Source organism: Urocitellus parryii, chromosome 8, assembly GCF_045843805.1.
Source record: "Urocitellus parryii isolate mUroPar1 chromosome 8, mUroPar1.hap1, whole genome shotgun sequence".
NCBI classification, from domain to species: domain Eukaryota; kingdom Metazoa; phylum Chordata; class Mammalia; order Rodentia; family Sciuridae; genus Urocitellus; species Urocitellus parryii.
In genome coordinates, this window is record NC_135538.1 from 38,165,373 (window position 1) to 38,178,384 (window position 13,012).

The 13,012-nt window shown below is 37.5% G+C and overlaps 1 protein-coding gene across 6 annotated transcripts in view; it reads right to left on the reverse strand.

Annotated features, from left to right (window-relative positions):
* Positions 1-2,182: 2,182 nt before the first annotated feature.
* Tpd52l1 (TPD52 like 1) overlaps positions 2,183-13,012 on the reverse strand; it is an 89,376-nt gene continuing 78,546 nt past the window's right edge. The window contains exons 5-8 of one of the 6 annotated variants that reach the window (XM_026381415.2): positions 11,936-11,950; positions 10,364-10,402; positions 7,309-7,369; positions 2,183-2,841 (exon numbers count right to left, since the gene is read on the reverse strand). In XM_026381415.2, coding sequence (XP_026237200.2) covers positions 2,713-2,841; positions 7,309-7,369; positions 10,364-10,402; positions 11,936-11,950 — 244 coding nt within the window. In that variant the 3' untranslated portion in view covers positions 2,183-2,712. The remainder of the gene's footprint in view (positions 2,842-7,308; positions 7,370-10,363; positions 10,403-11,935; positions 11,951-13,012) is intronic. The other 5 variants (XM_077801870.1, XM_077801871.1, XM_026381399.2 and 2 more) reach the window with 5 other exon arrangements.

Sequence of the window (13,012 nt, forward strand, 5' to 3'; positions counted from 1 at the left end):
TGAGAGGTACTGGTGGACCAATAAGCAGGCAGAAGAGCTGCCTAGATCTCCAGCATTCTCTCCATGGTGGCCATTGTCAATGAGGTGGCATCTAGTATCCATAATAAAACATGCAGTGTGTTCTATTTTCAATGGTTCAAAGAAGGTTTCTAAGAAAATATATTATTTAGTCTAAGATGGAGATTGCTTTGTTGACATAACCTACCAATATAGGATAAAGCTGCATCATAAATTTACAAATTTTCCCATCATCACTTTGTAAAAGTGCTAAATAGTTAACATAATGGTTTGCTTTTTTAAAAAGCTAGTTTATTTTGTAATTGTAATTCACATTGAATTTTTGGTGCCTGGAATAATTTTTTTATGAAATATCCTTTCATATACATGTTTTTGACCTGAAATAATTTTTGTTAGTGAAAGGTTATGTCCATTATATACCAATACATTTTAGCACTCATGAAATACTTTAGCTACTGCATGTGAATTGAGCAAGTCGACTTAATGGAGGAAAGCAGTCAAATCAGACTATTCTGAACTTCCTCAATTATGAGTAGGTGGTAAGACCAAAACAAGGCTCACTACTTAATCTTTCTAAGACTAACCAATCCTGACAACCAGTAGGCTCAGATTACCTACCTACTAATAACTGATGTGATTATTCTAATCTGTGTGATGTGGCTTAGTTACACATATCATGACATGGCCATTAAGAATACATTCTCAGAGTGAACCATAAAAAGCCTTTAGGTTGCCAGGCCCAGTGGTGCACACCTGTGATCCCAGCTACTCAGGAGGATGAGGCAGGAGGGTCACAAGTTCCAGGCCAGCCTGGCCAACTTAATAAGAACCTGTTTCAAAAAATTAAGAAAAGAATTGGAGGCATAACTCAGTGGGAGAGTGCTTGCCCAGTGTGTATGAGGCCCTGGGTTTGATCTGCAGTTAAAAAAAAAAAAGCTCTTAGATTAATAGAGGTGACATTAATTATATGTGTATATATATATATATATACCAAGCTAACAAAATTAGACTTGTGATGATTTAATAAGTAACTAGAATGTATGTATTAGAAGCTTTGAGATGTTAACACTAGTTTTCTTATTTTTCTGTCCAATTTTAATATTGTTTTCAGGCAGTAGGGCTGGGGCAATTATATATAGTAATCTGTGAGTAAATGAAGATATTTGTATAGTACCATAGCTCTGCTTATTTCATACAATGCAATGGCTGAGTGCAGCCAAAATGATGGTGATGGCAGAGAGTTGAACAAATTTGAGCATTTCAGACTTCCCAGATAGCTGCAGGCTGGGCCCAGGGAGACTGTACTTGCATGAGGCAGGGGTGACTCCACAGTGCATGTTCCAGCCAGATAGAGTTGGCTTCCTGCCCCATGAGGAAGGCCTTGATTTCAACCAACAGCCTGAAAGGACAAATGAGAGAGAATGCCAGCGCCCCTACTGGCAGGGCCCTTTGTCCACATTTGTCCACTCTGGTTCAATGTCTCAGTGTACTCCCACAGCTAAGATGTTAGGCCTCAGAAGGCTATGTGCTCTTGAACCAGCTTGATTTTCAGTTAGCTGTACAGACTGTATGGATTTTTGTACTCCATAAATTGGAATAGAATTTTTCAGATTGGCTTTATTGCACTATATCATTTTTCTAATTAATAATAAATACAAAAGAAAAAGAAAAAAATTAACATGCTTTCATGTGTGTATGTGCATGTATAAATGTGGCCTTTTAAAATTGTGCATTTTACAAATATGTCTTAAAGTTAAATCCCTACTACTTAATAACAAATGTATGTTCCCATTTAGAAGAAATGAGAAGCATATAATATGGAAGGTAAAAGTGACAATAGAAATATGAGTGTTAATAAAAACATCAGTTTTTTCATACATATGAAAATTTGTAGACTTTACGGGGTTATAAAGCTCTGCTTCTCCCATTGTATAGCTGTCCCCTTTTTAGATATTCCTTAGTTGGGTAGCTACTACTCTATGAAGCAGAATTTTAGAATGGAAGATTATTTTAGCATCATAGAATAACTGAAGTTATAATTACTTTCATGTATCTGTCCTGTTCACCAAGTTAGAAGTTGATTTAAAATAGCATGTGTAGAATAATATATCAACTTTTTAAGCCATCAAGAGCCCTGAAGACAAAGAAAGCAAGAATTCTGTCATTGTTAAAATCAATTATTTTAATTGCTTAAATAAACATACATAATTGATGTAGGTGCAGGAGATCACAAGCAGTTTGATGAAATTTGCAGTGATTCATCTTACTGCTGGAGACAGTCATAAAGAGCTCCACCTGTTTATCTGACCAACTGAAAGAACTGGTCACTTAGTCTTCAAGGACATGCACATTGTAAAGGAGGCCAAGCAAAAATGAAAGCAAATAACTAATAGATATACGTTTGGGAAATAAATGTTGAAATTCACAAACAAGTTATAACCAATCATGTACCTGCTCCAGTTGGGACATTTTAAAAGATAGCAATCCATGATACAGAAATGTGAGGGTCAAGTGGTCTATCATCAACACACATACAGATAGAAACCATTCAACTTTCTAGAGAGGCCCTTTGAATAATAACATCAAGACCTCAAGTTTTCCCAGTGAGATTTTGGTCTTCTTATCTGGGTGTGTGCAGGCAGAGATGGGCTGGGCAGTGGCCAGCCTCTGGGTGCGACTGCAGGCTAGCTGGACCTAACACTGCAGCTCCTCCTCTTCGGCCTGCCGTGGGCCTCCTGAGGAGCTCTGGGCGCTGGCATGGGCTGTAGAGCTGAGGACCTCCTCAAAACTGCCTCCTCCATGGTTCGTCCCACCTACTTTCGTCTGAAAAGGCAAATTGGCAAAAAACGCAGTTAGTTATTAATTATCATCTTTGCAAATGTGTTTATAAAGAATGCCAAAAACTTGATTACTTTTAAATTCAGAAATACTGACTTTCTTTGGAGATAAGTAAAAGATGTAGAGAAGTTAGTTTCCTTTAGCAGAGTGATAGAATGTATGTCATTCATACTTTGATCTTGGGATAGGATTCCAGACTTCAGCTTTGCAGTTTTAGTAATGTCCTCTAACTGTTCCATATCTAAGATTCTCATCCTTTCAAGAGTATAATCAGATCTGTAGGCTTTCAGTATCTACCCCATTCACCCAGAGAATTGATTTCATCAAAATGGAACTGGATTTTAGATTAATTCTACCAATTTTATAAATGTCTGAATATCCTTATGTGACTTATACTAAGGTTTTCTACTTGAGATTTAGCAGGACAATCTGAATTTCTGAAAAATGATTCTTGACAAGAAAGAGTGGCTAAATGGAACATGATTTCTGGTCTCTGCTTAGAGATCTGGCAATGGATCAAGTCCAAAGTACTGCTAATTTCACATCTTTCTAGGCAACTGCCTTCAGAGTAGGAAAACCCCTTAGAATACAAGTTAAGATGCTTCACAAGGCTCTCTTGTATACTTGTAATTGACTAAAGAGAAACATGAAGGAATCAACTTATATTAAAAAAAAAACAGGATTAAGTATTATGAAAGATTCTTTATTAAAACTCCTTCAAACAAATATTTAATGGTCCAAAAACGCTTGATGCAAGTTTTACTAATATTTGCATTGGTCTTCCCTTATCCATTCCCAATGTGGAAAAGGAAGATATAGTAGAGACAATGTTTTTGCTGAACTGTTATCTATACCTCACAGTTGTCAAATGATTGCTCAGAGGCACAGGCATGACACAGGAACATGTTCATGCCCCTCACCTGCCTTTTTGAACAGTTGATCAGGGTTTAAAAGCAGCACATTCATTGCAAAACAAATATTTTTTTTTTCCTAATTGTCACTAAAATCCCTCTCTGCCTCTTAAATTCAGCTACTAAACTGACATTTTCTACAACACTTGGGTCAGAGAAATTCTTTCTGTAAAGGGCCAGAGAGTAAATATTTTAGGCTTAGGAACCATAAGGTCTCTGTCACAGATATTCAAATCTGCTGCTGTTGAAAGTAGCCGCAGACAGCATCTGAGTCAAGGAGCATGGCGGTGTTTCAATAGGACTTTAGCTGAGGACAGTAGGAAGTGAATGTCAAGTAATTTAATTTTCTATGTGGTAAAATACTCTTATTTTTATTTTTTCAATCATTAAAAAATGTGAAACTATCTTTAGCTTATGGATGAGTCAAAAAGCAGGTGACTAGGTGAATGTGGCCCATGGGCCTTATTCGTGGGCCTCTGTACAGAGAACTGGTCCCTCCTCTCTGTTACCTCAGCACCTAGGAAAGGCGTGGTGCAAGGAGAGGCTCTCAAATAAGATTTTTCACTGTACTTTCTTTCCTGAGAGAAACAAAATAAGATTAATTCAATGTGATCTATTCTATTAATAGTCCACATGATTTTTCTTTTTTTTTTTTTAAATTCACATTCTCTTTGGCTTCTATTTTGCAATAGAAATCACATACAGTATTCAATCATTGAATACAAATTACTGATGTTTTCTGGGTTTTGCTTCTTCTACTCTTTGGTTTTCTCAGATCAAAATAGTAAAAACAAGAAGGAATGGAATGGTTTGAACGAAATCAGTCTGGCAAAGAGGGGGTGGAATATAGGGGCTTCCCAACCCCATGGACTTACTGATAGTCACTGCAATACTTTGGGCAAGGACTGCAATAGATGTGAGCCACAAGCCTTTGCTGGAGCTTCTCTTCATAAGGACCTTTCACCCAAGAATTTGTCACTTTGTCCCTAAATTTATAATTGTTCTTTGTACAAAATCTCATTTGAACTGCCAAGCTGGGGTTCCTAATCTCAAAATGAAATACCTGGTTGAGAGGACACAAAGAAACAAAAAGTATAATATTTCTTGCTCCCCCTCCTTTTTTTAAGGTTTTGATTTAAGCCATGATTTCATCAAAAAGTAGGTGCACTAAAAATATGGTCTGCTTGATGCAGATGGAGAATGAGTGGCAGGGATGTAGTTGCCTGTGATTCACTGGAGCACAGCTGAATATGACAAATTTGGTTCCATCAGTGTTGTTTCTGTATCTGCCTGTTTGTCTTGGATGAAATAGATAGGATGCTCCTTGACTATACAGGTGACACCAGAAGAGATGTCATACACTAATACACTGCAAGGGTGTATGCAGGACCAAATTGTATATGCTTAGGACTGAATATAAAGAAAGAACAGCCGATTTGGTACAAATGCTACGTGGTGTGCTTCAGACTGCATGAGGAGATGGCAGGTGTGGACCTTACTTCACACAACATCTTTTCTCATAGAACATAAGTAATAGTTCTTAAAGCAGGACATGTGAATGGAAATACAACCTGAAGAACTGCAAAGACTTCTATTCATCCTCACTGATTCAGGAGCCATTCCCTCATCAGAAAACAGCCTCAGGTTCCACAAATGAACAATAGAGACATTTTGGAGAAGATTTAGAACACAAATGTAAACTGCAGAACATAAGCTCTAGAAAGGATTATATGGATCTCTAATTTAGTCTAGAAGGGGAAAAAGGACTGAGAAATATGTAATTGTTGAGGAGGTGGGAGGTTTTACACAAAGCACGATTATCAGGTATTCTACATGTTCTAGGTGGGCAGAAGGAAAAGAATTAGGCATTGGCTTTGAGACAGGAGATGTGTGAGATGTGAGTCTTGTTAAACCCATGGACAGTCGTACAAGCACAGAATCCACTCACAGAAGATCTCAATGCAGACCTGGTGGGCCAAGTGGGTACTGGGCATCTCTGAAGGAGGGGCAGGCACTATACCTTCTATCCCTATAAGCTGAGGACAGCGAGGCTGAGAGTGTGGATCAAACACTTAAATCCTGTGTGAACCATGAGCTCATCAGAGCTTCCCAAAGAAAATGAAGATAGATTGTTCTTTATTCTTCTTCAGTTTCTGCATATCTCCTTCTAAAAGAACCTAAAAAGTACAACTTGTCCTGTGTCAGAACATGTCTAACAAGCAACAGGTCCATTCTCCTTGGGCTAAGGCTGAAAACTAAGTTTGAGAAACTGATACTTAGTATTTCCGAGACTTTTGTTTCTATACTAGATGTTCTTCAAAGAGAAATGTCCACCACACTGCGTTCGCCTCCCCTTAAAAAACCGTCCCTGGTAATGGGGTGACTTAATGGCTCCTGACTAAGTGACGGTGTGGACAAGCAGAGTAATAAAACTTCAGAAGTAGAAACTGTTGGTGAATGAAACTAGTGAAGGCATGGTAAATGCTGAGTAATAATTCCCTTCTTAGGCCTGTAACACCTGACTGCAGGCCTAATAAAGTAGACCCTCCACTAAGAAAAAGACCCTCCAGGTCACTAAGAGCATCTGTGACCTGTGGGAGGAGTAACTCTTACCCTCACCTGCACCCAGCAGGCAGCACCCATGAGAGTCCCACAGCGAGATCAGGAAGCAGCTCAATAATTGCAGTGCACACAACTGATTTTGATCTGGTGAAGAAACGTGCCTTTGTAGTGCTAATAATTACAAGATCTCATTAAATCACTGTTTAGATGATATTTTTCAAAGCATAATCTTAATAGTTTCCATCACTTTTTTCCTGTTTTACGTTTATGCATTTTGAAAGCAGACTGACTTTATTTGTTCTTTTTCCCCTTTGTAGATTAACTTATCTATGCTTAAACAATAAATCTAGTCAATTTTTTAAAATACTATGTAATAGGCATATTTTCTTTTTAAACCCAGAAATCATGCATTACAATAAAATAGTGCATTGTGTGGCTCAATTCAATTTTCTCTCCATGAAAACTGTCCTGTGCTGTGCTCAGGATATGAATTTGGTAAACTAGCCTAGATAGACGATGGGGGGGGGGGTGGATGGCATTATAACATATAGTACCTGCTTTGTTTTTAATCGTTCATGTTCAAACCAGAGGAGCTCGGGGCTATTATGGAACCTGCTCTCACATGCTGAACTCAGAATTCAGATATCCTTGATTCTACCCACAATCCTCTTTCACGTGTCTACTTTCAGGCAGACAGCATTCAAGATGAAGTGGTAGACACAAAGCCAGTTCATTATAATGAGCAATTTCACCCTTGAGTTGTTTGTACAAACAACTCTAAGGATGAAGCAACACTAATCCATACTGATTTTATCTACAGAGTTATATGAGAAGCAAAGGGTCTGCCTTCATGCAGGTCTAACCTTCTTGGCTGCCCTGAATGCTCATGGCCCTGCCTTGCCCTCGATACTAACAGCAGCAATAACTAAGCTGTCCTAATGGAATGGACCCAGTCACACGAAATCCACTTCATCTGTACCTTAAGGCTTGTGACAGTTGTCTCAACCCTCTCCTCAAATGATTTGAAAGTAGGAGAATTCCTAAAATAACAAAAAAAGAGAGGTCAGCTCCAAAGACCTAGTGTCTTAGCAACCATGCTGTTTGGTTTTCTGCTCTGATTTGTAAACATCGCCTCTGCACCAGAGCTAGCTGTCAGCTTGCCACCTACAACAACCGTGTTTAAAATATGTTCCACTTCTGCTAGGTTAGGGCCAGAAACCATAACCTGACATGGGATATTTCTAAGGAAAACAGTTAGATGCTCAACTATGGAATAAACAGTACAGTCTGTGGCAATGATACAACTAGAATAATTCCACAGTGCATCATAAATCATTTCCAATGAGTTAATGGAGTGACAATAGCTTAATTTTTCACTTGCTAATTAATTGCTACTATCAAAACATTCCTCTTCTTCTGTTTCTTTCTTTCTTATTTCTTTTTCTTTTCTTTCTTTTTTTTTTTAAATTTTATTTTTTGTAAGCAAATGGAAACTCAGCCTGAAGAGTATCATGTCTGAATTTTCCTACTTGGAATTTTAAAGTTATTTATTTCAGTAAATATGAGACAAGACAAAAATAGCTCAAGGGAGGGATGTTCATAAAAGTTCTTTTCCTTAAAAAGTCATCATATTGATAACTTCCATAACATGGCGTTTCTGAAAGTTCATGCATTCATTATTTTATGTTGAAATGTATCTACCGACTGTCTCACACCTGAGGAAAATGGCATTAACAGCATATAATTTTCCTCCCAAAGAGGATATGCCTTTTTGTTCTCTTACCAGACAGAACTTTCACAGTTCATTGGCATTTGATTTGTAACTCATTCATTGTGTTTAATCTACATAACCATGTTTTTTTGCTTTCAGTGTAGATCCTTCATTGGTGATTTCTGGTTTCTTATTTGGGATTTGGCTACATGACATTACAATTTAATGAAGTTATTACCATTAAAAATGATATCACTAAGTCCAAATAAAAAGATAGGAACTGAACTAAAAGATAGCTCTTAAATCTTGTATTCATATCAGCTTTTGGAAGCAACAACTGGCATTATTATCAGTTTTAATTAAATGTAACTATATTTGATAAGCCACCTGTTATTCCCCAATTAAGTATAGATACAAAATAAGAGGAATGGCTTATAGTAACTTTATAAGGAAGAATGGCTATAAAATATGGGTTTTACTGAATGTTGTGAGATGAACCATGCCCCTAAAACTAGCAAGAGGCAACTAATATAGAAAATATGTTTTTGAATTTGACTTAGCTGGGGATTGCCTCCTGAAACTTTGGTGCTTTGAATGGCCAAAAAATGCACCTCCATTTAGGCTGTGTACACTACTGGTGAGTTCAGAAGAGCCAGGCATGGCATCACACCTTTTATGTATGTGACTGAAACAGTCAAATTCCTATAAGTAGTACTTTATAATATTTCTGTTTCATGATGAATGTATTAGTGAAATTATACTTAAGTGGCTCAAAAGTTTATAGCTGTGGTGCTTCACTTCTACTGCAGGTTTCATTTGGCTGAGCCTGCTCCTGTGACCCACTATCTTCCCCACAATGGACATATATGTTAGATGATTAGAATCAATTTTTCTTTAAAAAGCTAATTTCAGGAAATTCACAGGGATTGCATTTGACCTATAAGCCACTAGATGGATTCCTGGTTCACAGAGCAAAACCATATTATTTTTTTTTCTAAGCTGCCCAAATTTAAAATGTATTCAGCAAAGGAGCTCATAGCTTTGTGTTATATTATTTCATCTGAGTGCTTCACTTGATGAACTAATAATTTTGAATATGTATTCCCTATTTACTATCAACTATGGAAAATCAAATATTGTGGTCGAATTTCCAAATCAATCAATTAATCAAATAACCCCAGTGTAGAAGAGACTTCATGAGAAATAGTAGAACAAACATCCCTCTAATTTAATTGTTCCAGAATGCATGCCAGAGAAGAAGGATAAATTGTTTAATCAGATATAATCACATCATGTGCAGCTATAAGCTTGTAGCACTGCAAATGACCCTAGAAAGAATTTGGTTTCTATGGTCTCAGACTATTAAAAAGTAACTGAACTTCCTCTATTGTGTATTAAAACCACAGTGTATATGCTATTAAGCAGGTAAAAGGGTATAGTTCTGACTAAAGTAGGGGAAGGTCTCAGAGGCCTGCTTTCCCCTCCACCTAGAGGTGTCGCCCAGACACCTCTAGGGCTCTACAGAGCACCTTGGAAAGAGCAGCAAATCTGGTTCCAGCTTCTTATTTTAAATATGCCAAAAGATTGATACCAATGAAGTGACTTTGTCAAGGCTGCCACATTCATCCTTGGCAGAGTTGGTACATCATGTGTCTTCTAATTCCCAACCATACATTCCTCTAGACTATTAGTTTGATTTTATCTGATTGCACCACTAAGCCATACAACCTGAACCTGGGAATGTCTTTCTCATAAGTTTTCATCCAGTGAGTATTTTTGTGACATTTATAGTTCAACAGACATCTCACCTTAATATCTACCTGAAACATCCTAGTGATATCCTTTCTAGGACTATAGACCTATCCTTTTATTTTACAGTTTCTCCCAGGCTTGCATTTAGTTATGTTGAAACAACAAATGTATTTCCACCCTTGCAAGTATGCTTGGAATGTCCTAGACCTGCACTAAGTTCTTAACACAGGTTACTTTGTTTTGGTGTCATAGCATCCATATGAGGTGGGTCTTATTTCTTGCAATGTATGAATAAGAGAAAGGAGATTGCAATAGGTCGATGAAATAAAACAGGAAAGGCTGGATTCAAGCCAGTGTGTCTGGTCAAAGGCCCAAGCCCCTTACACCATCCTTCTATAGCATTGAGTCTTAGAGATCAGCAGAGAGAAGGATGAGGTAGACCATGGCACTTCAGCAATTTCCTTTCACATAAAGGCATGTGCAGAGGGAAGCTTACAACTAGATTATCAATAAAGTAACATTTCATAGACATTCTGCATCAATGTTATGTAAAATATTTTACACACATTACCTCATAGCAGGCATACTTATGGAATGACGAATGGAGTAACTTCAGGACAAAAGCAGATTAAAAGAAAAAAAAAAGAAGATAGCACAATATAAGTACATGAAAATCTCCCTCTTTGCAGTTCTAAAACAGCAATCTCAAATATCTGAAGTATTCCTTGCCCATCCAACCAATATATTTGTTTTCCTTGGGCATAAGGGGCCAGAGTCAGCTTTCAAGGACATGAAGGAAGAGTAGCTGGTTCATGGTCACATACTACTCTATTTACTGAACGGTCCCTATAAGAAATATGATAATATGTAGTATCCTCCTGGTCAGCCAAGTAACTCATGGGTATCTTCTACAGGTCTAATCTGGGTCTCCACACTCTTTTCCTTCTCAGGAAGACAGTAAGGAGCGAAGGGTAGTACCCAGGAATTAGAGCCAAGCAAGCAGAAGCTAGTTGTTCCATTGCAGAGAAACTGTCCAGAGAAATGTACATGATTAAAAAAGACATTCAAGGAAGTGCATGCCAGGCTAACACAACTCACACAGTTCAACATGGAAGGACAGACTCCTACCTCCACTGTGGTTTAATTGTTAGGGACATCTGGTACAAATATAAACATTCCTGAGAATTTTAAGGGATTCATCCACTTAATCCTATAATAGCTGACTCATCTCTCCCTGCTCCCTTGTTATTTTCTATTGAGTTCCACTCAGAAATCAGGCTGAGCAGAGGGAAAAAGCAAGATGAAGCCCATTTTTTCCTGGGTTAGTGCTTCTTCCTCATCCATTTTTCAATGTGGGCCTTGCTTTCTCTTCTCTCAAAGAGGCTAATAGGTCTTGGATAAATTTATCACCCTTCCAGGACAATATCCATTGAGTTCACTAGTAAGGGCAGCACTTTATTGGAATGCAAAACGAAAACAACAAAGGAATTTAAGGGATACTTAGAGTCTCACCCTAAATACTCCATACATACGTTATAGGCAAAAATATTTCCTCAGAAATTACATTTGAAGACATCACTAAAAGATATTCAACATTACCAATCTGTTCATCTCTTTTAATACAAACAATTACTTAGGAAATTCTTTTTAAGTTTATGGTGAAATTCTAGCTAAAAGAAGGCTTAATTCAGAGGCAGGAGACTGACCATTGCAACTTCTTTACATATGGGCTTTTTCACCCACCTTTCTTACCTTCAATTTCAGAAAGTACAGAAAGTTGAAGATGGAGATATATCAGCACAGGTAACCATGACAAGAAATTCAGAGAAACACAATAATCTAGAGAAAATAATTTTCCTATGTGCAGTTTCACCTTCTAGAAGTTTTATAAAAATACATTATTCTCAATTTGCACTTGCTTTTTTTTATTTTCTTCTTTCTAGTCTTAGAATCTTGCCAACATAGGAAGAAATATTGCAGAAAAGAGAATATTAAGAGATTGCTCAGCAAGTGAAATGGTGCAAATATTAGAAATGAGATAAATACATGCTTAAATAAATTCAAATGTATTAGGTGTCCCACAATTGGTATCTTCCTGGGTATGTACACTGTCTGGAAAATAGTCTAGCAGAACAGTGCTTACCCGATGGAGTGAGACCTGCATCCAGGCAGCATGGGAGAGAAGAGCAGGAGCAGAGTTAGCACGCAGGATTTAAAGAAATGGCACTGACGCTTGTTTTCCCCTCTCAAGAGCTTAAAAACAAAGATGACATATTCCATTCACCATTTTTTGGGGGGTGGGATGGGGGAGTACCAGGGATTGAACTCAGGAGCATTCAACCACTAAGCAATATCCTCAGTTCAATTTTGTATTTTATTAGAGACAAGGTTTCACTGAAATTTTTAGCATCTCACTGTGGCTTTGAACTTGTGATCCTCCTGTCTCAGCCTCTGGAGCTGCTGGGATTATAGGCGTGTGCCACCACACCTGGCTCACTGGCTCACCTTTTTTTTTTTTTTTTCCTTTGAGTATACAGTTGACTCACTGTATCTGTGAGAGATTGGTTCCAAGACCCCATGTGGAAACCAAGATTTGCAATGCCAAAGCCCCTTATACAAAATGGTGTGGTATTTGCATATAACCTAGGCACATCCTCCCGTATATTTTAAATCATCTAGAGATTCTTTGAATACCTAACACAAGGTAAATGCTATGAAAATATTTGTTATACTGTATTGTTAGAGGAGTAGTGAGTGATATGAAAAAATATCTGTATCCATTCAATAAAGATGAATTTTTTTTCAAATATTTGCAACCTGCAGTTGATTGGATACAGAGGGGTAATGGATACAGAGAACCAACTGCATTTTATTTTTATTTATTTATTTTTTTTTTTGTGGTGCTGGGGATTGAACCCAGGGCCTTGTGCATGCAAGGCAAGCACTTCACTTACTGAGCTATGTCCCTAGCCCATCAACTGCATTTTAAAACATGTTTTAAAGATTTTTTTAAAACCTATTACAATTTGTGCTTCTTCTTTTTTTTCATGGCCATATGAGTGACAGTATGTGCCTCCTCCAGACATTTCATTCTCACTGGATTATAGGTTTGAACAAATTCACTGAGAAATTCTGAAAAATATGCCGATATTATTATGAAAATGTTTCCAACACTTTCCATTTCCTCCATGGTACTTTCATAAATGTGATTTCCTTTTAA